This window comes from Dryobates pubescens, chromosome 5 (genome assembly GCF_014839835.1).
Source record: "Dryobates pubescens isolate bDryPub1 chromosome 5, bDryPub1.pri, whole genome shotgun sequence".
Classification (NCBI taxonomy): Eukaryota; Metazoa; Chordata; class Aves; order Piciformes; family Picidae; genus Dryobates; species Dryobates pubescens.
This window is the reverse complement of record NC_071616.1, coordinates 31160997-31176008: the sequence shown is the minus strand read 5'-3', so window position 1 is coordinate 31176008 and position 15012 is coordinate 31160997. Positions and strand designations below refer to the sequence as shown.

Genomic DNA, 15012 nt, shown 5'->3' with positions numbered 1-15012 from the left:
TTACTTTCTAATTTCTAGCTGCTTTCTGCCATTACCGACAGGAATGGTAAGCATTTTTGCATACAAATTCAAGAGTTATCAAGAACACAAAAGTACCAAAAGCTTCACACAGTATTACAGCTCACAAATTGGTGAAAGTGAAGTGACTTCAGCTATGAAGTCAAGCAGACTTTATAAGCTAAGCAGAGAAGCTTCATCCGGTATGAGTGCCACAAAACTACAGTACTGTAACTATATTATATATTTTGGCAAGAAATACAATGAGCATCAGAGAAGTGGAGCTGATCAGTCTTAAAAAGAAACCAGCATAAAATCTTACTGTGGACTACAATTGCTTTAGAGTGGGGTATAGAGAAGACAGTGAAAGACTGCTTCTTGAAAGAAGCACTGCAACATGGGAAATTCCAATCAGATCAGGACAAAAATTTCACAAGACTAGCCAAGTACTGAACAGGTAACCAAAAAGTTACCCAAATCCTTACCCTTGGAAGCATTCAAACTCACACAGGCAGTCAATCCCTGAGCCATCTGATCCAAGCTGTCTTCCTGAGTAGAGGGTGGGAGCATGCATCCCTCAGAGGTCACTTAAAACTCAAAAATACTATGGAATTCAGTATCATTATAAAATTGGAGCTGACAAAGTGAAACAGCTTACTGAGAAATTCTTGTATGCAAAATAAATAACATCTCTTTTTTAAAAAGCATTTTTTTGAAAGCATTCTAAAACCTGACCTTTACATCTGAAAATTCTCACCAACTTCTGTATCTGTTGAGCATGCTTTGTCACTCATCTGTTTTATACTTTGAAATGGCATCAGTGAGATAGACAGTCGTTCTTCCGTGTGCCAACTGACTGATATTAGTTAGCTACAACTAATTGAAGCATTTAATTTTATTTTCCTTAATATGAATCAGTCTCATCTGTAAAAGAATTCCACTCTGGCTCTAATCTCAACATCATTTGTATACCTCTGTTATTCTGATTAGCAGTGTAAGAAATAGGTTTTCATATAGAAATCTCAGAGGGGTCTATTTTGGTCACAGTTAACACTATCCAGAAAAGGAATAAAAATGACAATTACGTATGACAGATATCAAATGTATGTAAATCATTCCACTTGAGCTTAACAGTACCTGTTATGATCCCCAAACTAGACTAGGCCTTTCATTTTTCAGCAATATAATATGAACAAAAAAATTGTATTCCTTAGGATCTTGAGACAACATTACTGTTACTGCCCTCTTTAAAGAGCAAGCAAACAAAACCACAATAAACCACACACACAAAATAGATTTAAAAACAAGATGGGGGGCGGGTGAAGTAAGTACATCTTTTGTAAAAATTTGGACTAAATGAAAGAAGTCCAACCACTTTCTGTGGAACAAAGCAGGGAGGACAAATAGACTTTACCACACATTCCTCTGAAGCACAGCAGTATTCAGAGTTTATGTATTTAATTATATACTTCCCAGCTAACTTCCATCTGCTGTATTACAGGATATCTCACCAGTAACAAATAGAATTGAAAAGATAATTGTTTTCTAATTGTTAATACAGTGCCTTCTAATTAATGCAGTCTGCTACCTGCCTCAAGAGTACCATGACCTGAGGAATTACCATGCTAAGGTGGAAGAAATTTTAAAAAAGGAAACAATAGCAGGTTTTACAGAAGAATGCAAACAAAATCTACTTTCAGCTGTTCCTCTTTTACATTGGTACAAACAAAACAAGCTATCAGACTTTCCTGAAGAGAGTTGAAAACACCACCCTGTTATTGAAGGATAAGCACTGCATCTGAAGTTATGAACACCTAGTTAGCCCATGGGCTCCATTGTATCAAGCTTTATTATACTCTGGGATACAAACAGCTCCTGCGTTCAGGGTATCACAGTTAAATAAACTGCCTGCAGAAGAACTGAGTCAATACTCTGGTATTACACACAACTGACAGGTACCAAGAGAAAGCTTTACCTGGTGCCTGATGTAAGAGCTATGGAAGGAGACAAAAGGCCCTGAAAATTCTCCACTCTTATCACAGCAGACCACCTCTTCCACAAATCTCCATTTCTAGGGAAAAAAGGATGTGGAGCAGCCTGGACTGACTAGCGTACAAGATTCCAGACTGCCTGGAAATGGTGAAGAAAAAAAAAACCCTGAGTCTTGCCAGGTACCAGCCACAGAGTGGAAAGTTGCACAATCCTATATAGTACCACAACCAATTCTTGCAGAAAAAGGAAGACCATTGGCTAGCCTCATATAATCCCTCTCTTTTCCCTATCCTCACTTCAGGGTATTTTTGCTTTGCCTTTCGTCGTTGTTATTGTTCTGACAAGATCCTCAACTGTAGCTGCAGGAGGGAGTATTTAGCAGGGTAGCTATACAAATACAAGGAGAAGTCTTAAGTCTTAGTTTTTTTAATAATAGAAACCTTTTGTCCCCACATCTACACAACTGTTTTCTAACTACTCCAATATGGGTTTCACAAATGCTATTTAAATAAAACAACTGACAACTATAGTTTAAAACATGACAGCAGGGATAAAGAAACAAAATCAGTATTTTGCAAGGTAGCCTGGCATTCTACTTCACTTGAATTAAAATAAGGCCCAAATCACAACACATTGTTTTACACTCTTTGCGTATCTTGAATAATTTTCTGACAGGCAAGGCGGATTATACTCATCAGCACATTCAACAAAAGTAAACAGGCTAATTTACAAGCTCAAGAACAATACCTTCATAGTACAGAGCAGATGTTATATCCAAGTCATATTTTAACCTCTTACAGAAATAAATCACTTATCACCATGACTATGAAATGCAGAAAGTTTTTTTTATATCATGTCACTTTTTTATTACCACTGACCAAAGCTCCAAGGAGGATGGACTCGCATACCCGCTTTTGAGTCACACCTTACAGAGCACTGACATTAAACACATTGTGTTCCCATTCATCAGAGACTTACTGTGATTGCTTTACAACAAGGAAATGCAAAATGTCAAAGTAGCCTAAAAAAATTATGTCTTTCCTTCTGAAAAAACTAATGTCTTTCCTTCTGAAGTGAAGAAAATATCTTCTGTCAAAATCAGTCTAAGTCTAAACCTGTATAGTAATGCATAAGACACTGTGACAGCAAAAAAAACCCAACACTTAAGTGGTATATTCAAATTCTGACCTCACTTTATAAAAAGCTAGAGAAATCAGGGACAAGGCTTCTACTTGCCACTATTGCTTTCATAGGACAAACTTCATTTTGTGCTGCTCAGTGTAACAAGATTAAATGCTAATCCTGTACTTTTCCTTCATAAAAATGAAGAACAACAATAATTGCAACAAGGCCACTCTGTCCTCCCATTTATCTTGGATCCTAAATTACAGTTACACTTAATATACTTTTTAGATGGAGTCATTTGTTTTTCAATAAACACTCTTCCAAGACAATTTCTCCTTTTCTAATTTTAAAGATTTGGTTCACGCAGGAAACCATAGAAGTTCAGCTACAAGCACTGCTTCTCCTCTTATTTCTTCACACATTGGCTAAAATTTTGGCAGACTTTGCTACAAGGCATGAACATATTGATGACCCCTCTTGTCATGACTCAGCTCAACTTTTATTTGCTGGTTAATACATTTACTAACATACACAGTAGGAATGATAATGTTTGCACTTGGTCTTACTTTTAAAACACTCTTTACGTATGCAAAACACACATTAAGAAACCACGACGCTGAACTAAAAGGGTTTTTTTAATGTGTGTTATCTCCAAACAAAAGCTGATATTTCAAAATTCAGAGCAAAGTTTTATAGCATATTTTAAATGTTTCTGAAGCACTCTTTCAGAACTTCTCAGTTATTCCAGACAACCTTGATTCTTTCTTTTCTATTAAAGTCCAAAACAAACACAGGAACCTGCATACGCACAACACGCACTCTCCACATAAGTTCCCTGCTATTAGTTCTTGTACCTGGGTCCAATTCTCTACCATGAATGTGCAGCAGAGTCTGACTCTGCTTGTACACAGTAGCTCAATTTGCCCCATCATTCTGGTTTAGAAGCGTTAATAGAAAACAGAAATAAAAGAAGATCCAGCAAGAGAAGGTAAATCACTTGTGACATTTCCTACCACATGTTTTATAGGTATCTAGGTGCATTAACATTAAAAAAAATAAACACTTTTAAAATCTGTATTTTCATGCCCTAGCTGCAAGATGAACAGTGTTGCACATGCTTTTTAAGTCAGTTAACAATCCCAGCTCTCAGTAGTTTTTCAGAACTTGTAATTCCAGAATGATTTTCCACACCAACTACAGCTTTTTTTTGCATAAATAAGTTTGGTTATAGTTCTCTCACATGATTAAAAGGCAGGCTGTCCTACAAAAGGTAACTAACTTGTGTTCCCTGTTTCCTTTGGCTGCTTTCCTCAATTCCTCAGATTAACAGAGCTAGATTACATACCCGCTGCTGATGAGTCACATTCTGGGAATACTAGAAGATGTTCTTAGTTTAGAGCATTCATTTCACTTTTCTGTAAAGTCTACTATACAGTTAAAAAAGGAAAATTGTCAACATATTTAAGACTTCCTAAAGCCTAAGTATGTGTCCGTACTTGTATGCAATTTGAAAATTGAAAGTGCTCTTTAGAAAATCAAAAGAAAAATGATGTTTTGCCATACAAAGCATAATTTGAAGATGTTTACATAAAGATCTGTTAAACATCTTAAAAGATAGCACAGCATTAAAAATTAACTTTTCAGTTCACTGTCCAAATTCTGTAGCTGCAAACTACACCAGAAGAGTAAAATTTGCAAAACATACCATTCTGTGTGTAGGGAAACAAAGGTCAAGATTTCCCTCACACCCCCTGCAAAAGACTGTTTTGAAGGTGCATGGGAACCACGTGTCATAACTGCACAGCCCATACACAGCAATCCAAAATTGATGCCTTGGCTTTTGTAACTGTTTTAAGTCTCAGCATTAAATAATTTAACACTCCTACTTTAACACTTTGAATTCGCTCATGCTTTAAGGGTGCTTAGCACATTAACAATATGAAACATCTTATAGAAAGTAGTTAGCATTTTATAGTATCAAGGACTAATACTGGTTTTGCACGTTTCAGCAAAGTGCTGAGCAAATTTTTCTGTCTGAAAACTTTCTACTAAGCAAGCAGTTAAGAATGATCCAGTATCTACTTGACAAATCTATTTAAAGGTAGAACAACATTTTTTGAATGCAAGCTCTGGAAAGTAATTTATATCCCTATTTTCCATTCCCTTTTATTGGAACACATTTTCCAGCCAAAATAATCCATGCAAGAATGCATGACTGAAGGAATCTGATATGAGTTCAATAGTATACTGTCAACTTCCTTTGCCTGATATATGACTCTTAATTGAGGGAATTTCCATCTTTTTCTTTTTGTTTCTTTCCCAAACAGACTTTTAGGAGTAGCTCCAAATAAATAGATAATGAAGAATCGCTGGAAAAAACTGCACCTCCAACATTCTGTGGCTAGTTCAATAAAAGCTAGCAGTCATCATTCAGGAAGACAAAGTCTTTGCTTTTTGCAAACCAAATATAGTTGAAATTCTCTACCTTCTGTTGACTTAGCAGAGACATCTGAAAGCAGATAGATAAAAACTGACAAACTCCAGTCACATAACAATAACTGAATTCTAAAAAGATGGTATCTGATACATTCAAAACACCAAGGCTACAAGAGTAGTTAGATTCTCCCTTTGCTAGAAGGAGCAGTATAAAAAAACAGAAGTCATACTGTTGCATAGAATAGCATTTTTCCAAAGTAACTGCACACTAAAACCAGTATTTCAATAATCTATAGGAATACATATTGGGACTGAAACCAACCACAGTAAGCAATCACTTAGCGATTAATGGATTCACATCCATTTAATAATTATTTTCCAAAGAGAAAGAAAAAATATTTCTGATAACAGCTATATACATAGCATTTCCTACTGAGAAACCCTACAGTAATGAACGCTGCATACAGTAATAAATGTTTGCAGGATTGAATCCTAAGTGTATTTGCTCAATTTTTGATCGTTACAAGTAGCTTCCATTGCTTAATAAAAATATAACATTAAAAAAGAAATAATCAAAGTTATTAGATAGATAACCAAGAAAAGAGTAATCACTAAAATAACTTAAGTGTAGGGTTTTCATTCCTATATTTGAATCTCATATTCAAAACATCATTATGTGACAGACCACATAGTGACAGAGCAAAAGCATGTCTCAGAAGAATGTTAGCAAGACTATACTTTTATTGCAATTTTTTTTTCTCTCCTGTCCCCCCCAAATGCACATGCTGTCACAGTTTAATGATTACAAAATGAACTAAGCCTTTTGAGACTCTAGTGATAAATATCACTTCACACAGGACCAAGAGCATTTAAACATTGCAATCAAATCCAGCTGTGTTCAACAAAACTATCAAACATGACTTTGGTTCATCTGTTGGTAATCCATGTTGATTTCCATAAACATTTTGCAGCTCAGCATTTCAGAAGTAGTTAAATTAATACAGGAGACGTATTAATAATCACTAAATGCATGGGAGAAGAGTGAATTTCAGTTCCAGAAGGATCCTACAAAGTATCAGGTAAAAGCTCCAGCAAATGGGTAACAGTAATAGGTTACACAGATAAATACAGATTCAACTAGTGCAAACCATGTTTCCTCATGAGGCCAGCACTTGATCTAAATGACTACATCATTGCTCCAAGACAGTGTCTGCAAATATGTTTGTGGTATTTGAACAAGGAATACAAACAGCCAGTCACTGGTACACTTATGACATTTTGTTAAGTTCTTTCCACGGCATTAATACATCACTAAAAAAATGCATGCACCCAAATAACACTCTCTTTCATATTGTTAGCTAAAAGTTGTCTCAAGACTTGCACTAATTCTTAACCATGTCGCTTAGGTAGAAATCCTTGTTGTTGCTTTGTGTTTTTCTTTTAAAATAGAAGTATCAGCATTGTCAGGCTTAAAGAACAGTGGTTTCTTTATTGCTCTAAGCTTCCATTCACTGCTACTTCTCACATGTTGTCCCCTTGGGCATTCGCTAGCTTTGTAAAGCAAGTTGTACAACTCTTTTGGAAAAATCCAAGTCCCCATTGTGACCAAAAGGTGAAGAAACAATGGGAACACGGAAAAGCTGCTCCAGTAAATATGATTACCCCAAATGGTATGGATTCACCACGTAGGTCATCTAGAGGTAAAAAACACAAAACGGACACTTAGCTTACCTCACGCAATTCAAGCCTCTGAGCCACAGCTTCCAGACTTTCTTGACCCGTGCTTTCCACCGACAGCGTGAACTCCACAAATTCATTGTTGAGGAGCTGGATACGAGCCACCAAGCAACTCTTGCTGGATACTGTGTAACGTCTAGTTCTTTTCAATTTTAACCCAAAAGGTAGAGGCATTTTCTTTTTTGCCCACAGATGGTTACTGATAAAAAGCTACTACCAAGATGACCTTGAGAGGAGAGGATAGCTATCCCTTTTCAAAAAGTAAGGAGCTGTGAAGTCTCCAGAGATTAACCAGCAGCAGTATCCATTAAAGACAAACAAGTTTTCCACCAAGAGATAAGCAGAAGAGGCATCAACTGGAATCCTAGTACAGAGCAAAAAGAGAATAAACACAACAATCAGAAATTATTTGACTGAAAGGGGAATGGCAACATGGGAAAAATAGCATGTATATTTTTTCAAAATCTAAATGATCATAATAATCAGTCTACTTTTCCAAAATGCAGGGCTGTTATGTATTCAAATAATGAAGTAAGTACCAGAGTTTCTGGCTTTTCAACAGACACTACCGGTCTTTGGCAAGTCGACATTTTATTTAAAAAAAAAAAAACAAAACAAAACTCTTTCACAAGTGAGTAATGAATCTTAATCAAATGTGGCTGCAATGTCTTAAAATATTTCTAAGTTGAATCAGTATTTAAATAAAAAAAAATCTACAAAATCCAAGTTGCCCAAGTTACTAATACTGAACGAAATCACTTTTTTAAGAGGAAATCCAGTCATCCAGGCTTGTTTTGCAGAGCAGGAGCATGCAGCCTCAACGGCTGTCAGATTGAACACAAACCCAAGCCCCATAGCGATTATGGGAAAACATAAAGGCAGGAAGAGCGGCATTGAAGATCACGCTTTATCCATTTCCTATCAGACAATTAAAAGCTAATTCCTCCAATTTTCTCTGAACTGCAGCGAGCTGTACGACGTTCCCGGTTATGTTTCGCCGCCTCAAAAGACCATGTGAATTCCGATAACCATTCATGGGGGTTTTCTTCCTTGAAAAGCATACTTACTCGCAGTCTAAAGTAACCCACCTATTTCCCCACTTTTTTGCCAACACCTTCACGCCCTCTCTTCCTATCAACTCCGTAACATACAAGCTTCGCCGTTCTCTTCTGTCAAGCGTTCGCTTACCGCATGCACCCTAGCCTAAGAAACGTGTCACTCTTGCCAGTGTTGCTTTGCAGGACACGCGAAATAAAAGCATTCTATAGATACAAAGCTTTTTTTCAGCATTAGAACGCACGTTATAAGGGCAGTCGCTACTTCGGCTGTCACAGGAGTGAATGCGTGGCTTCTCCGGGGGATTGCACCGCTTCCTGAACCGCCCGCGACCCCAGCCCGCCTCAGCACTGCCAGCACGGGCCCGCCTGCAGCGCTGTTCGCCCGGCGCGGCTCTACGAGGCGGAGCAGAGCAGGGCAGGGCCTGGCCTCCCCGCGCCCAGCGGTCGCAGCAAGCGCCCTGCGCGTGGCGGCCGTGCCCGACCCGCGCCGAGGCGACAGCCGCGCCCCGGCCTGCACTGTCCACGGGCCTCGCCTCAGGGCGGGCCGCGCCGCCCCGGGAACAGCTATGCTTCTTCCTCTCATTGTTAGCCGTTGCTGGCGTGGGGAGCTGTGCCCGGGGACCTCTAGTGGCAGCACCGCACCGCCTGAGGGAAAAAAAAAAACACACCACCAATTTTTTTTCCCCAGGCTGGTATGTATTAGAAGCACATTTTAGAAAGCGTCATTTGGTTTCTGAAGACTCTTAGAATTATCAGGCAGGAATAACATCAGGATACCCATTTATTTGGTGTGGGGGAACCAGAAGTACTCTTCCTAGCACACCTGTTTTTAAACTCAACAGCCACATACTACTTTCACATTTCTATTCATACCTAGAAATTCAATGTTAGTCAACACAACCAAAGACTTTAGGTTGAAAACCTCGCATCAGACTCTGCACTCCCTTGTAAGCAGCAGCATGGCAAAGAAGGAGGCAAAAGATCAAGTCCAAAAATGGGGAAGAAGAGGAGACAGTACAGCATTTTTCCCCAGTGACATCTTTGTAACTGTACTCTAAGGAATGATCATAAGTATATTTCATGACAATGTTTCTAATAATCTGGAAGCAGTTATACCATCCTACACAATCCCCACCCTCAAGAGCTATCACCTTAAATCTAAATAAATACATATATTTAAACAAAACAAAAAAAACCCAAACTGATTCAATTTAATTTTGGGTGGAGCTGCAGAATACATTAACAACCAACAGCAACAGGTTTCTCTGAAAACTTTAGGGATACACAGGGACTTCTCACTTTATTACTCGCTCTGCACTTTGATCCTCCAAATCCTGCCCCCCTGGAGCAGCACGCAGGGAATGCTGTAGAGATAGGAGCTTTTCTTTTCCTGCCCACTGCCAGCAGAATCTCTCACTGGGTTTATTCCTGGCAGAGTAACTTCTAGCTGACTGACCTCAGCTCACGTCCTCAGGGCCCATTTTCCAACACATTCTGTGCAGTTACACACTTTGGTGCTCGAGCACTGAGAGAAACCAACTTTTTCAAAGCTGCAATCAGAAGTATATCTCAGATTTTATGTGGTACCACTGACTATAAAAGACTTTTAACCTTTCATGTCCCCAACAGACCTTTAGAGACGTATCCTAATTTAAAATCACTAACTAAAAGCTGACCTGACAGGTGAAATTGCCTCATATCAGCATTGATGTTTCCAGAATCCCAGACTTTCGGTTACTTTGCTATGCAACACAGGTAGCAATACAAGCACAGGAAGGAAGTTTAGAGCAGAATTTTCAGAACATGCCAGAAGTGGTCTTCATGTTATGATCTGTTGTTTTCATTGACTGTTTACCGAGCCTTTATCCCAACTTACTTCACTTTAACTCAGTACATGTCTGACAGAATTCATTACTTCTGGAAGGCATTTATATCAAGGAAAACTTAATTATCAAACTTTCAGTTCATGTCACAGAAGACCAGCTGGAAAAAAATATTCCGGACATAAAAAATAGGTTAGAATAATGTCATTTGATGAATTACACTGAGCCATGTGTACTTCCAGCAAACACAGCTGTCCTGTTTTTATTCAGCAGCTGTGCATTCTGCCATGCTAAGTGCTCTGATATTGGCCTTCTGCATGACTTTAAATCGCATGCATCTGCATTGTTATGAAGTTACTTTAGCAAAAAGCAACTACATAATGCCAGGAGTTACCTCTACAATAACAAGCCTTTATTTAGCAAGCCAGGAATTTTCACACAAAAACTAAAACTGTTTTCAGTGGCCAAACTTTGTATATTTATATTTCAACACAAACACATAGTTTCAAAAATGGTAGAATTATAGCAGCATGGCCATCACTGACACAAGATTACTGAGCACTGTGGTATCTTTCCCCTTTATCTACACCTCCCGCTCCCCCTCACTAATTAGCATTTTGCTTTAAAAGACTTTTTAAACAGCCTGCAAAAATGACAGCACGTGAAATAAAACTGCAATATATGATGACGAGAACAGGTTCCTATTATTTCAACGGCTTAAAATACATGTATTTAGTTGAGAAATACCTGGGGACCCAAAAAAATCATTACTCCACCCTCCCCTAGTTTTACCAGTTAATCTTTGACATGACTCTTGGACTGAAAGAGCAGCAGTAAGTGCACATCTCAAACCTCCCCTGCCTCCAGAAGCACAGTTCTACAGCCTTTACTTTTCAAAAAGCAAATGCTTGAAACTTCACACATACAGTACACAGCAGAGAAGAGCACCCGCTATTTTTTTTTAACTATCCGCTGTTTTCCCTTACCTTGTGCATCAATCCAAAGACGCCAAGCCTCCTTTCACATACGCGTAACCAAATAAACCCTGGAGCCCACCAAGACTTTTTCTCCCGGAGCCATCTCATCTGTACTTCTCGGGAACTGACTTACTGTGTTTCTCTTGTCTGAAACAGCTGCTATCTCTGCTAACCCACCTTCTTCTCAGATCACTCATACTGAAAACATTCCTCACTTCCTGTCTCAAAAAACTTGCTCTGGGTATCATTCCACTGGGTAAAGAGCTGGGGGTGGAAGAAAATATTTCAACAAAATAAACCTGTGCCAGCCAGCTCTTCAGGCAGCCTCTTTCATGTGACGTTGTGCTGCATGAGCGTAAACTGCGTTCTCGGGAATATTTTCAAATCGCCCGTCTCTGTGTGCCTCTGTCTGTGTGCATTTAATTTCTTTTCCTGGAGGCGTTCCCCTCGCTCTATCCATGCGGAAGGATACGCTGAAAGAATTAAAGCGAAGGCCCGTATGCTTGTAGCCCATTACCTCAGAGAGTTGGAATGCCTGGCAGGGAGAATGTCAGCAATGAACAGCTGCTTCTCTGGCTACGGGGGCATTACAGAAATAGGGGTTACAACAAATAGCAGGCAATCCTTGCTTTTTAAAATCATATGATCATTTATTTTAAGCCTTTCCAATTAAGACAAATCGCTTACCAAAAATCTGTTGGTTTTATTTTCATGCAGCGTGGAAATACTTTCAAGGTTTAATCTACATGTGCCATACCAAATGATCTATGCACATCTATTCATGTCTACAGCTAAACCCAAGTCCTTGAAAAGCTTCAGCTCTTGGTAATACACACATCAAAAAAATGCAGATTAAAGACTGATCTTTCAGCCTTTGTTTGGACTTAAAACACCCAAAGGTGACAGTAGAAATTAGGCCCTTAGTAACAACTGTTTCCACAAGCATTAAATGCATACCAATTAAGCAGTATCAATAACATTTAACCAATGTAAGTATCATATAAAGGGCTGCATTCGAGTCCTAAAATTATATGGAGACCTCTGTACATGTGCTACATCAGCAACTGTATGCAGTTTGGAATTGTATGCCTCTTCACATTGTGTGAGCCAGGCAAAAGCATATACAAACTTGAAACAGGTCAAGGATGAGGAAAAAGGTGAAGTGAGTATGTGAGTGCTGACTCATGACTGTAAAACTTAGAAAGTGTTTCAGTAATGTAAAGCGCACAAAACATGCTGCTGTCTGAGCAGGTCTAACCTGCAGACCTGCTATGCAAATAGCATGTTACTCAGGACACTAATCCCAGATGAAATATGTAGGTAATTTTGTACTATGATGAATTCTGAGGTATTTCTTAGACACAATGGGCTTTCCTTTAGTCAGAGGAGTATCTCCCCGGCTCCTGCCATAGTTGCAATGAACAGTCCCTAAGACATGGAAAGAACTTGTTCAGAGGAATTTTATATTGAGTAAAATAAATTAACTTTGAACTTAACCAAGCAGATATCCCTTTCTAGTATCTGCTACAGGCCAGAACTATGGTTGCTTGCTGGAGGAAACTAACGAATACAATGCATGACAAATCCAAGCCATGAAAATTCAGGCTAACAAAGGCAACTTTTCATATATCTAAACAATTCATACTGGAAACAAGGTCTCAGTTCTGTGTCACATTCTAAATCTTGATTACATCAATTTCCTGCCCAATTCCCTGCATTTACATTAAAGACAGCATATCCTCTTAAAAGAGACAAGCAGGACACTACCAATATGCTCCTCTGCAGCTTACATTTTCTCTTTTTGAAGCTCATCAAACTCATTCCTGAATGAATTTTTTCTTCTACTTCCTATAATCCCAGTTTGAATTCTGTGTTTTTCCGGATTTGTTTTGCCCTATATATTTTTTTTTTCCTTATCAACTCTCCATTACCTGCTTTGCTCCAACTATTAACTCTAATAAAAAGGACAGAGACAAAGGCATCCATGATCATGTGATGAACTCTGATAAAGAGACATCAATAAGAGAGAATGATTGCCTCAGGGCACTATACCATGCTTCTGCTTCTCCCCTTTAACCCTCGTGACATGCATGGGTAGAAACACTTGCATCTTCTCCTATACTCTCTCCTTGTTGAAGACTATGGGAAGAAGAGACTAATTTCCTACAGCTAAATGTTGCAGCCTTTGTTCTGTAATTTAAAAGGTTTCTGCCCAATGGGTTGAATACTGCCTGCCCATAATGGAACAGGGGCAAACCCTTTTGTTATTGACATCTTGCCTCCTGGAACAGCTTTGATTTTTCTTACATGCTAGTGCAAATATGTGATTGCATTTTAGTGTATCAGCCAACAGGGTGAAGATTGAGCCAAGTATTCACCTTGTTCTGATGCTGGCAACTCTGTCCAGCATCAGGTCTTTGCATTGAATAACGGTATGACAGAAAGTTGAAAATGAGCCAAATAGGAAGCAGAACCAGTCACCCTCCCAACAGAGAGTTATCCATTTGTGATAGAAACACAGATCGGATAATCTAGAAACTGCTAGTTACAGGGGCATTCCCAGGATGCTGAAACAATGAAGAAGTCATGTGGAAAAGTATCTTGATTTACTCACTAGCTATGGAAAATAAGGATTTCATGAACAGAAATGTCATACTACTTCTGATTCTACATGTGACTCAAAGCTATTCTCTGAACAAATTAACTTTATTCATCACCTCTCTCTTTTCGCTGTGTCTGAAGCCTCCCTGGTTTATCGTAATTCCATTTCTTATTTGTAATAAAGCAAAAGATAGCTGGGGCTTTATTGAATCATTACGTACTTCTAGATGGTAGTAGAAAGAATGGGCTAGAAAAACAAGCAATGCAAGATGTCTATTACATGCTTGAAGCTTGAAATGTTGTATCTGCAAGATTTTTACTTACAAGGCACTGTACAATGTTGAACCATGTTGTACTAAGTAACTGAAGTCATAGAATTTTTGTTATTAGAAGAAAACAGGCAGTTTACCTTCATGTAACAGTGCTGAACTTGAAGCAATAAGCTCCTGTTGTTACAGAGGATAATTTGGGTTTTTTAAACATGCTATTTCTTTCTAATCTATTAGTTATGAATTCCTATTTGTGTCCTTCAACAGTTATTTTCTTGTTCCAATTACAAAGTAATATAACTTATTTAAAATCTTCAGGTAGCAAAACACATCTCTTGGAAGGTTAAAATGGAATGTTGTAATTAAACTAATGTTCCTAGTTGTATCTTATGGTTACACCAGTGTAAGTGCAGTCAGGCAAACAGCTCAGATCATTAGCAATAATTAGTCTAGGCTATCTCTGTATGATGTTTGGGTTATATTAGGAGCAGTGATGCAGAAAGAGATTAATACAGCTGTTAACTACAATGCCTGGAGTTTATTTTACCCAGTGGCATTACTTGTAAAAAGTTGATTATCTGTGATCTTCCCATAATGGTACTGCTCACTAAAATCAGCTGAAGTGAAACTGAAACAGGGGTATAAAAGATAAATGGTGTGGCTGAAACATGATTTCCACATAGTTCTTCTGCAGCTGATCCCTTGTCATAATAAAGACTAGTAGATGCTGCAACCTCTTACAAAGGAAAAAACAAACCCAAAGGCATGTTGTATCAGTGCAACATGGGACCACAGAACTAAAATTCAATAGTAAGCCAGTTTTGTAGTACACCTGTAGTATAGCATTACAAGTTACTTTCATACTTTGTGTTGCAGTAGCATAAACATTTTAAAACCCAAACATATTAAATCTTCAAATTTTGTAACATTTAAGGAAGAGCATGCTTATCCTAAGCAATGTGGCGGGACTTCATAAACCAGTTTTATCAAAAACATG

General features: G+C 38.4%; 1 protein-coding gene across 3 annotated transcripts in view; it reads right to left on the bottom strand.

Moving 5' to 3' along the window:
* The window catches only part of PTPN21 (protein tyrosine phosphatase non-receptor type 21), a 34743-nt gene extending 27093 nt beyond the window's left edge, over window positions 1-7650 (bottom strand). For all 3 annotated transcript variants that reach the window (XR_008462263.1, XM_054161939.1, XM_054161940.1), the window contains exon 1: window positions 7282-7650. Coding sequence is in view for 2 of the 3 variants with exons in the window: in XM_054161939.1 (XP_054017914.1) it covers window positions 7282-7461 (180 nt within the window). In the remaining variant the exon portion in view is untranslated. The remainder of the gene's footprint in view (window positions 1-7281) is intronic.
* Window positions 7651-15012: the final 7362 nt, after the last annotated feature.